The following is an 18,056-nucleotide window of genomic DNA, read 5'->3' on the forward strand; positions in this document are numbered from 1 at the left end:
TGAATGAATGAATAATTTCAGATGAAAGGTAGAAAATTAAAACAAATAAAAGAGAATTGTTGAAATAATGCAATAATTATCCTGTGGAACTCATTGCCACAAAGTATAATTGTGGGAAAGAGCTTAGTAAGATTCAGAATTAATTATTGATATGTATGATAAGAACATTAGTTATGTTAGACCAAGTAAAAATATATGAGCGATCTGAATCCTTGTGCTTCGGGATCAAACGATCCACTAAATGCTTGGTTGCAGGAAGGAATTTCTCATATGTGCAAGTTACTCTAACTGCCATGTGGAGTTTCTTAAATCTCTGGTATTGATCCTTGTTAGACAGGATTCCGGACTAAATGGAACACTTGTCTAAAATTACACTTAGTTCCCATAGTTCCTACAATTTACTGCATGGTGCCCTTCATTAAAGTCATTATTTTAACAGCTGGATCCAATGAGGCCTACATTGCAGATCTTCTCTCATCAAAAGCGCTCCACTCCAACTTTTGGTCCAATAACCTTTTCACTCAGCCTCCTGATTTCTAACCTATCCCTACATTCTACCCCACCAGCTTGCTTTCCAACAGTTTATTGAGGACATTCCAATCTTTTGGAAATCAGTAGAGAGACTTTACAAACCAACAGTTTATTCCATCACTGCTACACACCTGATACAAAGACTTTTCAATTATTTGTATGTATATGATCTATTAACCATTTTAACTCTCCTCTTTTCTCTTATTATTAAACCTTTAGTTTTAGTTACTAAAGGATTGTAATCAGCTTGATTACTGAGTAGTACCTTGCTAAGTGGCTGATCTCTTGGGATTAGAAGGACCCTATATTTGATTAAATTGGTTTTCTGTAACCAATCATCATAGAGTCCAGTATCTAGGTGGTGAGACAAGGATCGGAATGCCTAAGGAGGCTGCATTTTTGTTCTTCTTATTAACCAGTGTGGTGAGACGGAAGTTTCCTTTTGTTACTGTCTTGGTATAATCTAATGATAGAATCATCACCAGTTTGGGGTGAGTCTGCCCTATTTCTCAGCAGTTTGTCCTGAATTTGGCATCCTCAGCCGTGACCCACTGAGGCATGGTGACACCTTCCTCCAAGATTTCAGTCAGACTCCCACACATCAGCTCCCTGCCTTTTAGGATCTTCTGCCATCCCTGCCACCCAACACCACTGACAGATGTGGGTACAGCCTTACTCTTTTACAGCAGAGTTATGGAAGATTGAAGAAGTTTGGAATGAAGAGAGACAATGCAGTGAAATCTCCAAGTTTCCTCCAAACCATAAGTTTCCACTCATCTAGCTCACGTCAGTGCATGGGCCCTAATCAGAGGAGCAGTTAACTCATAAGGAGTCAGTCAGTAACATATCCAGAATCAAAATCAAGAGAGCCACCTTCAAGGCCCTGCTATAACACGCACATCACCTTCTTTTCCCAACTGTGGCATACTGCAGATACTGAAAGGTTATAAAAAAGAAAAGGGGGGAAAAATAGAACTATTAGATTAACCTTGCCCACACTGTAAACCCTTTGATTTTATTAATTTTACAACAAGCATGAATTAAACTCATTGGGCCAAGCTCAGAGGTGATGCAAGTTGTGATATAAGTGACGTTGTCAGTAAGCTGCTGAAAATTTCATTCTGCCAGATCCTCAGCTGCTATAACCAGTGTAAATCCTCTGAAGATAATGAAACTTCACTAATTATAGCAGCTAAGGATCTGGCCCCAACTATCTGATTCTTCACTGCCTTCTATTTTGTGTTGTCATTGATGCCTGTACAAAATGAATATAAAACACTAACATTCTGGCCTGGTCATTAGGTCGACTTTAGCAGAGTTAAATCGAATTAAGCCTGGACACATTCACACGACGAAGCCCTCTCTTTCGACTTAAGGGGCCCTTTAAACCGGTTTCTTTACTCCACCTCCGACGAGGGGATTAGTGATAAAATCAGCCTTAGTGGGTCGGAATTGGGGTAGTGTGGACGGAATTCAATGTTATTGGCCTCCAGGAGCTATCCCACAGTGCTTCATTGTGACCGCTGTGGACAGCACTCAACTCAGATGCACTGACCAGGTAGACAGGAAAAGCCCCGCGAACGTTTGAATTTCATTTCCTGTTTGCCCAGCGTGGAGAGCACAGGTGACCACGCAGAGCTCATCAGCACAGGTAACTGTGATGGAGTCCCAGGATCGCAAAAGATCTCAGCATGGATCGAACGGGAGGTACGGGATCTGCTCGCCATATGGGGAGATGAATCAGTGCTAGCTGAACTCCGTAGCAGTAAACGAAATGGCAAAATATTAGAAAAGGTCTCCAAGGCCATGAAGGACAGAGGCCATAACAGGGACTCTCAGCAGTGCTGTGTGAAAATTAAGGAGCTAAGGCAAGCCTACCACAAAGCCAGAGAGGCAAACAGAAGGTCCGGGGCAGAGCCGCAAACATGCCGCTTCTACGCGGAGCTGCATGCAATGCTAGGAGGTGCAGCCACCACTATCCCAAACATGTGCTAGGACTCTGTCACTGGAGAAACACACAGGGAAGAGGGTTCGGGGTATGAGGAAGAGGAGGATGAAGACAATGTAGATACCTTGCTGCTGTGAGCTATCGGAGAAACCGGTTTCCCCAACAGCCAGGATATGTTTATCACCCTGGACCTGGAGCCAGTAACCCCCGAACTCACCCAAGGCATGCTCCCAAACCCTGAGGGCACACAGGGGACCTCTGGTGAGTGTACCTTTGTAAATATTACACATGGTTTAAAAGCAAGCATGTTTAATGATTAATGAGTAATTTGCCCTGGCAATCGCGGCCAGTACAGCTACTGGAAAAGTCTGTTAACGTGTATGGGAATGGAATGGAAATCTTCCAGGGACATCTCCAGAAAGCTCTCCTTCATGTACTCCCAAAGCCTTTGCAAAAGGTTTCTGGGGAGGGCTGCCTTATCCCGTCCGCCATGGTAGGATACTTTACCACGCCAGGCCAGTAGCACGTAGTCTGGAATCATTGCATAACAAAGCATGGCAGCGTATGGTCCCGGTGTTTGCTGGCATGCAGACAACATCCATTCCTTATCGCTCTTTGTTATCCTCAGGAGAGTGATATCATTCGCGGTCACCTGGTTGAAATGGGGTGATTTTATTAAGGGGACATTCAGAGGTGCCCGTTCCTGCTCGGATGAACAGAAATGTTCCCCGCTGTTAGCCACGCGGTAGGGGGGAGGGGTGAAGTGATCATCCCAGAGAATTGGGTGTGTGGAGGGAGGGGGGTTAGTTGGGTTTTTGCTGCATGTTAACCCGGGAACCGCAGCCCCTCCTTTTACATTGAAAACCCATTTTAAATGGCCAACTCAATGGGTGTTTGGTATGGGAAATGAGGGCGCTACTGTTTGAAACCATTCCCACATGTTAAGAAGGTTAAAAAAAGCCAAAAGACTGTGGCTTACCATGGCTGCCTGCAAGCTGAAATGTGTTGTCTGGCACTGCGTGAGTGATCTCTCACACCAAAACGGCAGGCCCTCAATATAGGAAAAATGCGACCTTGTAACGAAAGCATATGTGCTGTGTAATGTGAACAGCAAAATTTAATGTGAAAAGGTGTACCCATTGTTCTTTAAAATGTGTCTTTTTTAACCACCTCTCTCTTCTCCTCCACCAGCTGCAAATGTTTCTCCTTCATAGAGGCTAGTGAAGATTAGAAGGAGAAAACGGCGGACTCGGGATGACATGTTCACGGAGCTCCAGATGTCCTCCCACGCTGAAAGAGTACAGCAGACTGCGTGGAGGCAGTCAATGTCAGACTACAGAAAAGCACAGTATGAACGAGAGGAAAGGTGGTGGACTGAATCGCGGGATGAACAAAGCAAGTGGCGGGCTGAAGATGATAGGTGGCGTCAGCTTGCAGACAGAAGGCAAGAGTCGATGCTCTGGCTGCTGGAGCATCATATGCTCCAGCGTATGGTTGAGCTGCAGGAAAGGCAGCAGGAGCAGAGACCGCCGCTACAGCCCCTGTGTAACCAACAGCCCTCCTCCCCAAGTTCCATAGCCTCCTCACCCAGACGCCCAAGAACACGGTGGGGGGGCCTCTGGCCACCCAGTCACTCCACCCCAGATGATTGCCTGAGCATCAGAAGGCTGGCCTTCAATAAGAGTTAAAGTTTTAAACTGCAGTGTGTCCTTTTCCTTCCCTCCTCCCCCACCCATCCCGGGCTACCTTGGCAATTATCCCCCTAGTTGTGTGATGAATTAATAAAGAATGCATGAATGTGAAGTAACAATGACTTTATTGCCTCTGCAAGTGGTGTTCGAAGGGGGAGGGGAGGGTGGGGTGGTTGGTTTACAGGGAAATAGAGTGAACCGGGTGGGGGGGTGGGGCTGAAGGTTCATCAAGGAGAAACAAACAGAAGTTTCACACCATAGCCTGGCCAGTCACAAAACTCATTTTCAAAGCTTCTCTGATGCGCACCGCGCACTGCTTTGCTCTTCTAACCGCCCTGGTGTCTGGCTGCGTGTAATCAGCAGCCAGGTGATGTGCCTCAACCTCCCACCCCGCCATAAATGTCTCCCCCTTACTCTCACAGATATTGTGGAGAGCACAGGAAGCAGCAACAACAATGGGGATATTCTTTTCGCTGAGGTCTGAGCGAGTCAGTAAGCTGCACCAGCGCGCTTTTAAACGTCCAAATGCACATTCCACCACCATTCGGCACTTGCTCAGCCTGTAGTTGAACAGGTCCTGACTACTGTCCAGGCTGCCTGTGTACGGCTTCATGAGCCATGGCATTAAGGGGTAGGCTGGGTCCCCAAGGATAACTATAGGCATTTCAACATCCCCAACGGTTATTTTCTGGTCCAAGAAGAAAGTCCCTTCCTCCAGCTTTTGAAACAGACCAGAGTGCCTGAAGACGCGAGCATCATGTACCTTTCCCGGCCATCCTACGTTGATGTTGGTGAAACGTCCCTGGTGATCCACCAGGGCTTGCAGCAGCATTGAAAAGTACCCCTTGCGGTTTATGTACTCGGTGGCTTGGTGCTCCGGTGCCAAGATAGGGATATGAGTTCCGTCTATGGCCCCACCACAGTTTGGGAATCCCATTGCAGCAAAGCCATCCACTATGGCCTGCACATTTCCCAGAGTCACTACCCTTGATATCACCAGGTCTTTGATTGCCCTGGCAACTTGGATCACAGCAGCCCCCACAGTAGATTTGCCCACTCCAAATTGATTCCCGACTGACCGGTAGCTGTCTGGCGTTGCAAGCTTCCACAGGGCTATCGCCATTCGCTTCTCAACTGTGAGGGCTGCTCTCATCCTGGTATTCTGGCGCTTCAGGGCAGGGGAAAGCAAGTCACAAACTTCCATGAAAGTGCCCTTACGCATGCGAAAGTTTCGCAGCCACTGGGAATTGTCCCACACCTGCAGCACAATGCAGTCTCACTAGTCTGTGCTTGTTTCCCAGGCCCAGAATCGGCGTTCCATGGCATGAACCTGCCCCAGTAACACCATGATTTGCACATTGCTGGGGCCTGTACTTTGTGAGAGATCTATGTCCATATCAATTTCCTCAACACTCTTGTTGCCGCGCTGCAATCGCCTCCTCGGCTGGTCCTGGTTTTGCTTTGGCATGTCCTGGCTCTGCATATACTCCAGGACAATGCGTGTGGTGTTCATAGTGCTCATAATTGCTGTGATATCTGAGCGGGCTCCATGATCCCAGTACTATGGCGTCTGGTCTGAAAAAAGGCACGAAACTAGTATCTGATGGACGGAGGGAGGGAGGGCGGGGAGGGGCGAGTGACGACATGGCGTACAGGTACAGGGAATTAAAATCAACAAAGGTGGCTGTGTATCAGGGAGAAACACAAACAACTGTCACACTGAATGGCCCCCCACAAAAATTGAACTCAAAACCCTGGGTTTAGCAGGCCGTTTATTTCACGGAGGGTGGGGGAAGCAAATGAATACAGAACATCTTAAGCTTGCAGACGACGGTGCAGCATGACTGATAGCCCTCGGCATCTTCTGGGTGCTTGGCAGAAAATAGCATACTACAACTGATAGCCATCATCATCGAGACTGCCCAGGTGCCCATGATTGACAGCCACTGCAGTACGACGACGACAGATACCAGTCGTAATATACCATCTTCTACCAAAAGGCAAGGGGCTGCTGCTGTGTGCAATGCAGCCCCACGTCTGCCAGCACCCAGATCACCGATGAAAACTAACAGTCATACTGCACCGTCTACTGCCAAAAGGCAATTAGCTACTGCTGTGTAGCAATGCAGTACCACGTCTGCCGGCACCCAGAGGACATATGGTGACGGTGAGCTGAGCTGAGCGGGCTCCATGCTTGGCCTGGTATGTTGTCTGCACAGGTAACCCAGGTAAAAAGGTGCGAATCGATTGTCTGCCGTTGCTCTGATGGAGGGGGAGGTGCCTGACAACATGTACCCAGAACCCCCCGCGACACTGTTTTGCATCATTCAGGCATTGGGATCTCAACCCAGAATTCCAATGGGTGGTGGAGACTGCGGGAACTGTGGGATAGCTACCCATAGTGCAACGCTCCGGAAGTTGACGCTAGCCTCGGTACTGTGGACGCAGTCCGCCGACTTCATGCACTTAAAGCATTTTATGTGGGGACGCAGACAATCGGCTGTATACAACCGATTTCTATAAAACTGGCTTCTATAAATTCGACCTAATTTCGTAGTGTAGACATACCCTCTGACTAGGTAGCATTGTATATTCATTTTACATGGATGTAAGTGAGTGAGTATACCAGGAACAGGTCAGAGGAGGAGCAGGTCTGAAAGGGCAGAAGCATGGGGTTCTAGCAGGAAAAGCAACTGACAGAAGGAAGCATGTTGTCATAGCCTGTCCTCAAGCATGCTTAAACTTGCACCCGCCTGTCTGTGGCTTTTTCTTCTACAAGTTCTTCCTTGTGCTTTTAGCATAATTTCTCAACATGAAGTGGCTCACTGACTCTGGATAAAGTGTTATATCTCTTAATATTCACTCCAAAACACTTTTACATGCATGACCATTCAAACCAATAATCATTAACACCTGCAAACAATACTACCAAACATACGTCTTCTCTACACTTGAAACGTTAGAGTGGCACCATAGCGCTTCAGTATATAGACTACCTACATCCTCCCATCAGTATAGGCATTCCCTGAAAGACAGCAGCTAGGTCAAAGGAAGAATACTTCTATTGATCTAGCGCTGTCTACATGGGACCTTAAGCTAACCTATGTTACTCAAAAGCATGGATTTCTCACATCCCTGAGCGATGTAGTTAAGCCGACCTAACTTCTTAGCATAGACCATGCTGTGCTCACTGTGATTTTGTCTAGTTCTTCCACTCACCACTCAGACAAATATTGGAATAAACATGTTTTATTCTCCCTCCACATCTATAGGGTGCTGATTTCCTTAGATGCTGACATTTTAGAAATGTCATAGTTTAGGAGGAAATAATGAAAACCCAGGTAACATGGCAGAACACTGTGACCTTTAACTGAGGGATTGATATGAGTTCTTAAGCGAACTCTGTAAAAAAAATTCAGAGATAAAAATTCAGGTTCTAATAAGTAATTGAGGACTTCAAAGGTCATAGCTTTAGCAGCAATTTAGTCTGCAAGCTAGAGCCAGGGAAGCTTTTTCTATTTTCTGCTCGTTGCCCGTGATGTGATTTTGCAAATGACCTGCTTAGCCACACATTATAGATAGTTTTAATTGGATGTTTTCTTTGTTGCTTGGAGCAGGCTTTGCAGTCAGCTACCAGCATAATCAAAACTAAAGGAATTACCTGGTATTAAGGTCAGCAGTTAGGATTCAGATTTTATTGATGTATTTCTGTGCTTGGCAGTTAGAATAATTTTGTATGAGAGCTACAGGACAGCAAGTCTGGCGTATATTGTCAGCAGCTATGTATTTCCAGTTGGCCAACTCATAAAGGTTGGAGGGCTGTTTATATGGCAGTAAAAGTTGCAAAAGGGACCTGTACTCTCTCTGTGGGACTGCAATGCAGAGCTAATTGGGAGGTTGATTATGAGGAGGCGTAAAGAACTTTTACTGTGTTGGGGGCTTATAACTATCATGACTTGTTTTCCGTGTGGAATAACATTAAAGAAAAGTGAAGCAGCAGCAAGTGTTGTTTTTGTTCAGATGCAGTCTGCAAGGGAGGAGTTACATACTGCATGTTCTCTCATGGAGACCTTATTCTTGTTCTGTTAATATAAAATAAAGGCCATTCTGAATGAAAGGTTAGGGAGTTGTTCTTTAAGTATGGGAAAAAAAGATGTAGCCAGCACTGGTAGCAATGCCTGTATTGAAGGTTACCTGACACTTAGAAAACTGTATTTTCACTTGTTTAGAAAACTTGGACACACAAACCATAAGGGCTGAAACTTTTTATACTGAATGCTGCCTTTAGCAAGTTGGGTTTTTTTAAATGTCATTTAGAATGGTTCAGCCATTTCTCCGAATAAAGTTAGGGGAAATGCATTGTTTTGCTCATGTTTTAACCATTTTGTTCAGAAGCTCAGGTGTCTCTATGGTTTGGTGTGAGGTCTTGAAATTTTGTAAGAGCTAGCTCTGCACACCAGGGATGTGTCTTCCCCTTCTTCCTCGACCCCTCCCACCCAGAACAGAAAAAAAACCCTCAGACTTGGCAGAGTTATAAGTTCCCACATGCTTAGTAGAGGTCAGAGCTTGGCACCTAAATTCTCTGAAGAGTCCACCTGCACTGAGCATGCTCCATCCCCTCATGATCCTACATGCCATCTGGGCTGTGCATGTGCTAGCCTCACAGAGCAACTGAGTGTGCTCCATCCCAGAGCTGCAGGGATTGAGCAGGACTTGCCCTGCATTTGCTGCTCCAAGTGCCAGTGACCACTGAGGTGACAGGCACCAGAACTGAGAGCAAGAAGACTCTCTCCTGTGCTCTCAGTGCTCCCCCTACTGGTACCCAGGTAACAGATGAAATATTGGAGGCAGCCCAATTGGACTGCAGAGCAGCAGGAGCAGAGGGAGGTAGGACAATAGGAACTGGGGAAGGGAGGATCATGACAAGGAGGCGGGAGTGGAGAGAGGTGTAGCACCAAGGGAGGGAATGGGGCAGGACCTGGGGAAGGGGTGAATAGTGGCCGAAGGAAACAGGAACAGAAGGGCCTGTAGTCACTAGCCCTTATTCCTCTACACAACCTGGAAATGAACCCATTATTCCTGAGCCTCAACATTCCTTAGCTATCTAGCAAATAGCTGCAAAACCCACTGGCAGCATGCATCTCTATCCCTATTTAGTGGCTACCCCAATAGAATTTCACAACCTTCTAGTCCCTATCAGTTACTCTGTTTCCTCAAGTGGCGTGTGTGTCTGAAGTTCCTAACCCTGCTGCTGATCCATGTGGTTCTGCAATATGGATGAATGTTTTTTCAGTTTTTAAGTTTTAGTTCAGCCTGGACCACAAAGAAGAATGGAAGCTAGAGGCATCCAAACTACAACTCTCATGAGTACTGTGGTAGTTCAGGCAGACACAGATTAATGTCAGATTGACCCCCAAGTGAAATAGGTTAATTAGGTTCAATAAACTGACATATTTCAATTGACCCAACCCCAAATATTTTGTTTAGGGTTGGCCCCTGACAGAAAAATCTAAAGGTTTGGGCAAAAAAAAAAATCACATTTTTTGCATGGAAAATGTAGATTTATCAGCTCTGTGTTTCAACGTTGTATGGTATTATGAAGAAGGCTAAGATATTTGACAGGACACAGACTGTGGAAACCATTGAAAGCTATCCATTGAATTCATGTCCCTACTTGTCTAGAGCCCTTTCAGTTTCCTTACCTATCCACACACAAACCTCAGAACTGGGTTACACACCATAGCTTTCTATGTAAGACTATTTTTTTGTTCTGTTGATGAGAAAAAATCATTTTTCAGATGTGTGTGAAAACAGCAGCCTCATACTAACCAATGTAGAGTAGCATGCAATAGTGCAAAAAAACCCACAAAAGCTCAAACTTGCCAACTCTCACCACTTTGGAAGCATTCATGGCAATTTGCTAATGCCTGCCACACACATCTGAATTCTGGAAAGAGACATTTCTTCTAAAAGCTTCTCTAACTATGAAAAAAAAGTATCTTAAAGGTCCCTCTCAGGTCTTATGGCTCAAAGTTAGGTGTGGACTACAACTGTCATTTTGAAACACTTTCATTCTTTGTTCATTTTTTCACCATAGTTTAGCATATGAGTTTTGGAAGGTCAATGCTATATCCATCTTAGGAAAAACAAATGACATCTCAATATATGTCTTCTATTCCCTACTTATCCATATAATCTATATTAATGCAACGACCCTATTGCAAACAGCTGAAACTTGGAGGAAATAAAATCACAACTTTTTCTGCTAATCATGGCTCCAATCTGGCAATTTGTGCAGATTCCTGCATGATGCAGAGCAACCTACAGTGTCAGGAGCTATTATCGTACCCTAGGACTAAATTTTTCCTGAAACCCTGAAAATGAAGCTTGTAGTTACAGAATTGCCTGTTTTTACAAGTCAAACCCAGTTATGCAATGGTATACAACAACTGATGTTTATATAGATGAATTATAAATGCTGTGTCCATGTAAAGTGCATTTTCTCAACTCAATATAGATTGACAATGAAAGCTAGCATATGAGATTCATCAAAGTCTCTACAGATGATTCAGTTTTACCCATGATTAGTCTGTAATACTCATCAGGAAAAAGCTGTTAAAATTAATCTCACTGTCAAAGCTGATAAGGAAGAATATTTGAATACATTTGGTAATCTACAAACTAGGTAAGTTTGAAAGTTTCTATAATATTACTTTGCATTTATGCAACATCTTTCACCAATGGATCTCTAGAACATCTTATAAACAGTGATGAATTTGAAGTTCACCTGTGAGGTGAGGTTCAGAGAGGTCTGCTTATCAGTTTTCATAAAGATTTTATGTATCATAGATCTACTGCATAAAGAGCTCCCCGCAGCCACAGCCTTTCCCTGAAAACCTGCCCTCACCAGAGCCTTTCATTGACAAGCATAACTACACACGGCAGTGTGGATGCAGCCTGCTTTTCACTGCAGCATGCAACTACACATCTCTTGCAGCCACCTGTAGGGTGTGTGCAGTGTAGATGTAGCCTTAATTTTGATTTTAAGCTGCTGGGGCAGGAACCCTGGCCTACACATTTTCAAGAATGACAAGTGATGTTGGTTGCCCACATGAAATACCAGTATGGAGCCTAGTTTTAGAGGGTTGGCACTCAGCACTCCTGAAAAATCAGTTGCCTTTGAAGAAGTCTCAATTTTGGAGTGCAAATACTGAGGCATCCAGAAGTTATAGGCTAATGATGCCCTAGTCTTTCTATTTAGGTGTTCAGATATTATGGTGAATAAATAAATCACAAGGGCTGATTTAATATATCTATAGTCTAGACTTTCTCCAAACTATTACAGTGATGCTATCAGCTTTGACTTCTTAAAGGAAATGAAGCTGATTTAGTTTCCTTAGTACATACATCCTGTGCCTCTCTGGAAACATTGTCAGCTGACAAATGACTGTGGGGTGGATCACAGTTATAGGAGGACTGAGTTAATGTCAGCAAATTTGAATTAATTTGATATTACAAGCTTGCTTAAACCAAGGTACTTAGAATGAAGGCCAATTGTTTAAATCACCAGATAAGAAATATAGCAATTGTTGGTTCAATTTGTAGGGAAATGAGAAATCCCACTGGTTTTTCTGACTCATCAAAACTGTTCTGAAACCCAGCATACCAGATTAAGATAATTGAAAGACTTTAGTGTCTGGGGACTAGGAGCATTCTACCATGGCACCTGTGTTTGTCAGATGCATCAGCTACACTGAAAAGGTGACACTAGCATGTCATAGTGGTACTTGTTGGCTGTGTCATAATGCCATTGGGAGTGAATATGTGAGGCACATAGAGCTTCACAATTCCCTTTCTAAATTATTTGTTTCCAGCAACACTCATGCATGAGAGATGCTCACTGTTCTCCTTCAGTATCTTCAAGAAAGAATTTGTCACTTATTTTAACTCATTACAGGAGATTTTCAAAAGCACAAAGGATAGTTATGCATCTAATTCCCGATTAAAGTTAGTGAGAGTTGAGAATCAAACTCCCATTTGTTCCTTTGAAGATCTCCTCCTTGGTGGTGATGTAAATTATACATGGAATCTTCACATATATTTTTCTGCGCCTTTCTTGTTAAAGTGCCAACATATTTTTTCTGTATTATAAACTGAGCAGTTTGAATAGCAGAGCAGTTTGGCTAGCACAAAAACTAATTTTTATATACAAATACCAAGTTTATTTCTTTATATGATAAAGAACACTCTGATTCCACATATTTGAGTATTTAGAAAGCCACTGAGTATGAATTAAATTGTTAAAATTCATGTAACGTGGCATTCATTAACATGAATGATTACTTATGTTCACACTGGCAGTGTGTTATTTGCTATTAGTTCTACTTAAAATGTTTGGATTACTGAAACAATTCCATGTGATTCAGGTGACCAACTACATACTGCGTATAGTCAAAGTAAATCATATATTACAAGGATTAACTAAATAGTTTGAACATGTATTAATAACAATATAATAATTAATCATAAACAGTTCAACCAGTTGTAATTTTCAACTGTAAAATAATTAGTTGCTATTTTTAAGCAATAATGGGCTTCATACATCCAGTGCATTTGAGCTACTTTGTGTTGCACCAGCAATGTAAGACAGTCCTAGAGCCAGTCAGTAGGGAACCCTTGCATGGAATAATCTGTGTAGCAGCTCCAGTGACACCCTCCTCCTAGCTGTTGGTATAGGGAGCATGGCCAATGAAAAGTGGGTCTGGCTGGAAAGCTCTTGAGCTTGAGCAATCCCCTGATGGTGGAATGGCCCCTCGGGTGTGACTTACAGCAGATTTCAGGCTGCTCTGCTTTATCCTGGCCCATGGATAAGTGCCAGGTGGTCACAAGATCAGGGAGCACAAAGATGTCACTAAGGCACCTTTCTATCCCTTTACCTTTCCTGCATCAAGTGCTCCTCAGCTGCAACTCAGAATCCATGGTGCTTCTTTAAATACCACTAGGACTGAATATTTGATGCAGAGAACATTAAATATTTGGAGGGCTGGGATGCAGAACGAGTTTAGAATTGTAGGAGGTGCATTTGCCCTGGGGAGCCTGAGATCACTCCTGTGTACCTAATTTGGCAAGACCTCAGAGTGCCATTGAAGCAGAACTCATACACTCCCAAAGTGAGCCCTACCATGGTGAAGGGAGGAGCACAATCACTGTGGTCTCAAAAATAGGACAGGAGTTAAAAAATAAAAATAAAAAAAAAATCAACACAAGCTCTTTCAGCTTCAAGAGATACTCAAGACAAAATGATTGAGTAAAGGAACTAGAGAATTAAACCACTGAGCTATCCAGTCACAGAAGATGGGAGCATGTATTAATCCGTGTTACATCTTTTCCTTTTCTTTAATCAGTAGGAAAACCTCAAAAATGGCCAAGAAAAAGGACTGTGTTAATTAAGGGTTTATTCCCCCTGTGGCTGATTGGGACAAAAAAATAAGCCCCAGTTCTGCTTGTATTTACATCAGTTTTTCACCAGTGTAACTCCACTTTCTTCGGAGGAGTTACTGCAGATTTACACTAGGCAAGAGCAGAATCAAGTCCATCTACTTCAGAGCAATGGAATTCAGTTTAGATATATGGATATGCTTGAATTTAAAATGGTCTTTTTATAAATCCTTTAGACAATTGTACATAGAATATTTATACCCTGGGTTTTTATTGGCTGACAATGCCACACTTAGACTAAAGACAGAAACTGGGATTAGTACGAAGAATTTATTTAAATGTATCTAGGGGTTGAGATCAGGGAAGGACAGAAGAGAGAAAGAATACAATATTGAGCTCAGCTTAACAGCCAAGGCAAAAAAAAACAACAAAAAAAACAACTCATTTTTGTGACAAAGACTTTAACAAGACTAGACAGTGAAAAATTATAAATCCATTCTCACGACAGTCATTGTGGGAAGAGTAGGAAATAGAATAAACACCATGTTATATTTTCATGAAAATGTCTAGTTTTCTATTTCATGGCCCTCCATGGATCTCTCTTGCAGTAATTTATACAGATATGTCTTCAATATATAAGCAATAGCATTCCCAGAGCAACAGCAGAGAGGAAAATCTTCATGTCAGACACAGTTCACCTGTCCCTTCCAGCCATTCTTTCCCTCCACTATAAAAATGCAATCATTTACTCTTAGGTTTTATTTTTTTATTTTTTAAGTTAAAGAAAGATGAGACGATCAAGACACCTGCCATTCCCTGTTCTCTCCACCAATCCAAAAGTTAGATTATTTGTATACACCTAGTGAGCACAAGGTGAAAGACTAAGATGGTATCTTAGTGCCAGATTCTCTCTCACATTTAATGGCACTTTAGTCAGTGAATAGCCTAATTACTTTCATTAGTGCTATTTTCAGAATAAAGTACATGCATAAAGCTAATGAGAATATGGTCCTTCATCTCACCGTTCTCCTTTGACCCACCTACAACATGGCACTCTTCAAGTCTTTCTACTCTCTTCTCTGTTAAATAAGTCCACAGTGATTGCATCTTTTCCATGAGCAAGAGAATCTTCTCACTTTTGCCCAGATTCAACAAACCATATAAGTGCATACTTAACCGTAAGCACAAGTAGTCCCTTTATAGGCAGGAAGTCTACTCAGATGCTTAAGTGCTTTGCTACATGTGCTTCAGACAGACAATTCAATAGATCACACGTGAAGACAACTGAGGAGACAAGGACCACTTAACTTTCTACTCAAAAAGTCCTCAACCCCTTTAGCTACAGGAGATTTTTCTGTGTTGATGATAGTAAAAGCTATCTTATCTTTTCCTTAAGCCAGCCACTAGAGTGCAATATCACACACACACACACACACACACACACACACAGGCAATACATTATAGTTTGGCCATGTTGCAAAAATCTATTGCATCGTTCTACAAATCATGAAATGATCTTTCAACCCAGACTTTTTCCCCTCTCCCATTGCTCTTGCATCTATCATTGCTTCCAGACATTACCAGAATGTGTGTTAACCCTATCTCTAAAATCTAAAGCTGTGCAGAGGACATACATTCTGTTGCATGAAAGATTTCAGCATTTAGCTTTGGTCTGAGTCAAAACAAAACCCAATATGTCATTTCAGGTCAATTGAAATGTTATGCTTTCACAAAAAAACAACAAAAAACAGCTTTGACTTTTTATTATGCATTATAAATGAAACATTGCTTCTCAAAATGAAAAACTGAAATGCTTTGCTCTAAAAATGCTGAAACGAAAAGAGAATATGTATTAAATAAGTAGTATTTGTGCAACATAATATCTATACAAAAAGACTAAAACACCACCTTTCTAGGAATGTTGGCAGTAGTCCATCTAACTTTCTTCCCACCGGCCCATGAGAATGTCTCATAGGTAATATACAATGTTGATGTAGCCATACCAGTCCCAGGATGGTAAAGAGAATGTGGGTGAGGTAACATCTTTTATTGGACCAACTTCTATTGGTGAGAGAGACAAGCTTTCAAATTACACAGAGCTCTTCTTCAGATCTGGGAAGAAACAGCTCTGTGTAGCTCTAAAGCTTGTCTCTCTCACCAACAGAAGTTGGTCCAATAGAAGATGTTATCTATGAGAGAGACCAGGTGGGTGAGGTAATGGTCCCTTGACCACATCAACTCAGACATATACCAAACCCCACTCATGATTTGAACCAGTGAGGGCAATAGTCTGTCTGTTTCTTTGCAGATCCATTGCCAGTCCCAAGGACCAACCCAGTTTAGTGACTCAGATTTATTAAGGTGCTGGGTAGGTGGAGTCCACTCAGCTCTGCTACTGTTATGCATCACCTCTTGCCACAAAGTTCTCATGGAAGGGGTCCCAGGATCACTTATCACCCTTTGTCAGTCTGCTAGTTGTGGGGAAATGAGTGTCTTCCCCTCCTTTGTAGCTCTCTGGGCTGTCACTAGTCGCACAAAATCCAACTTCATGTATAGTTACGGCGACTTTCCAAGCGTAACTGGAAAAACTGTTGGTAGGTAGTCTATGCAAACTAAGATATCTGTGGTAGTACTTTTCACCAATAGAGGAGGTAGAGAATGCTTTTCCCTCTGAAGCTTTTGGACATTGGACTTACTCATTTATCCTCTATGTCCCTGTGAGGCAGGGTAGTATTATTGTCCCCAGTTTAATGCAAGGAATTGAGGCAGATACACAAAGTGACCTTGTCTCTCAAGTCCCAAAGCACCACCTTCACTACTGAGCAATTCTTCCTGGGTGATTCTTATTATCCCATGCAATGCTCCCTGGTCCTCAATAGACATTGGAGGTCCAGGAGCTTTATGATTTAACTTCATTCCAGTCAAGCACCTTTCCAATGCTTCTCCAGTTTGACCTTCCTAGTAATTCTACAGAGTTAGGAGTTGCTCTTTGTAGCAGGATGCCTGGAAGGGCTTAAAGCAACCCGGGAGAGGGCTGTGGCAGAGAAAAGCTGGGCTGATGGGGAAAGCAGCCACAGCTGTAGACAGTGCAATCAGGGCCCAGCTGGCCCTTATAAGAGGGCAGTTGGCCAGAAGCACACACAGACACTCTCTCTAGCTTTGAGAAGGTACCTGGAGCGGAGCAGGGCTGGGGGAAGGCCAAGGGAGCTGGGGAACTCCGGCCTAGTGGAAGGCTAATTAGGTACTGGGGTTGCAGGGGGCAGCCCACAGGTAGGCAAAGGCAGCAGATCCAAACCCAACCTTGCCGGTAATGAGTAGGCTGATACTGCAGTCTGTCCCAGGGCACGGGGGCTAGACAATGACTGGCAGTAGCCTTATACTGAGGCGAGGTGGGGATAGTAGGGGAGGGGAGACCCTGAGAGAAAGGGGTTACTGCCAGGGGGCAGAACCCCAGATAACGGGGCACTGGGTCCGGGAGGGACACAGGGGCCAAGCAGCAGCGGGACACCAGCCTGCAGAGGGCCCTCTGAGGGCTGGAGAGCTAATTCCCTGAGATGACCAGCAGGAGGCACCGCAGGGGTGAGTCCCGCACAGTTTACACTCTCATTTGCACTGCTACTGCCCATTCACCTATTGAGAGCATTCTCTGTTCTGTCTGAGCTGCCGAGTCATCTGATCCCTTTCAATCATTTTCTCCTTAGCTTACATTTGACGGTCTTTTTAAAGCAATCTGTTCTGCCATGTATTAAGAACACTATGAAGCAAATTATGAGAGGGTACATGGGTATGGCAGGAAAGCTTCCACAAGCTCTTTCCTCTCCAGTGTTCCCATGCAGGAATTAGCCTGATTTGGCTGCTTGAGCTTGATGGAGTGCAAGGACGGTGATGCCATCTGCAGTCAGTAACATTGAACAACAGGGTGTGTGTGTGTGGGGGGGGAAGATGGCAATAGATCTGCTCTCCTGCTACCACCCTTACAACCTGGAAAGAGCTGAGAGTACTACACGATATAGCCTTTCAAAAGGTGCAGAAGTATCACTGGTGAGAGATCTCTGGCATCATAAGGACTGCTCCTGCCTGCAAAAGCTTAATACTTCCAGACATCACTTCTTGTTAAGAATGAACAAGTTTAAGAGCAGGTGATACCATAGGCATACATTGTTCAGTCCTTTTCCCAGCATGCCCCCCCCCCATAATCCCACTCCACTAAAATAGGTGGTTACTTTATTCCTGTGCCTTCATGATGCAATTTTTCAGCAGCAACAACTACTGAGTCTGTGTGTGGTCGACAGCTCTTAAAGAAGATGATTCAAGGTAAGATGTAGCTCTGTTGTAATGCAAGGTCCTGCAAGCATCAGAGGACTGATGGGGCTGTATGATTATCTGGCAACACTTATGGCTTGGCAGGATCATACGAGGTGCATGTTTTGGTTTTTTTGAATGCTGTG

At 43.6% G+C, this 18,056-nt stretch overlaps 1 protein-coding gene across 4 annotated transcripts in view; it reads right to left on the reverse strand.

The window, feature by feature from the left end:
- Positions 1-18,056, reverse strand: part of LOC103305707 (uncharacterized) — a 123,028-nt gene that overhangs the window by 45,593 nt on the left and 59,379 nt on the right. Inside the window, exon 3 of one of the 4 annotated variants that reach the window (XM_065554428.1) lies at positions 1-18,056. This exon is cut by the window's right edge and continues 51,360 nt beyond it. The exons of the other annotated variants lie outside the window; for them this stretch is intronic. Coding sequence (XP_065410500.1) covers positions 4,421-5,392 — 972 coding nt within the window. The 5' untranslated portion in view covers positions 5,393-18,056 and the 3' untranslated portion in view covers positions 1-4,420. 4 annotated transcript variants of the gene reach the window in all.

Source organism: Chrysemys picta, chromosome 8, assembly GCF_011386835.1.
Source record: "Chrysemys picta bellii isolate R12L10 chromosome 8, ASM1138683v2, whole genome shotgun sequence".
In the NCBI taxonomy this organism is placed as follows: domain Eukaryota; kingdom Metazoa; phylum Chordata; order Testudines; family Emydidae; genus Chrysemys; species Chrysemys picta.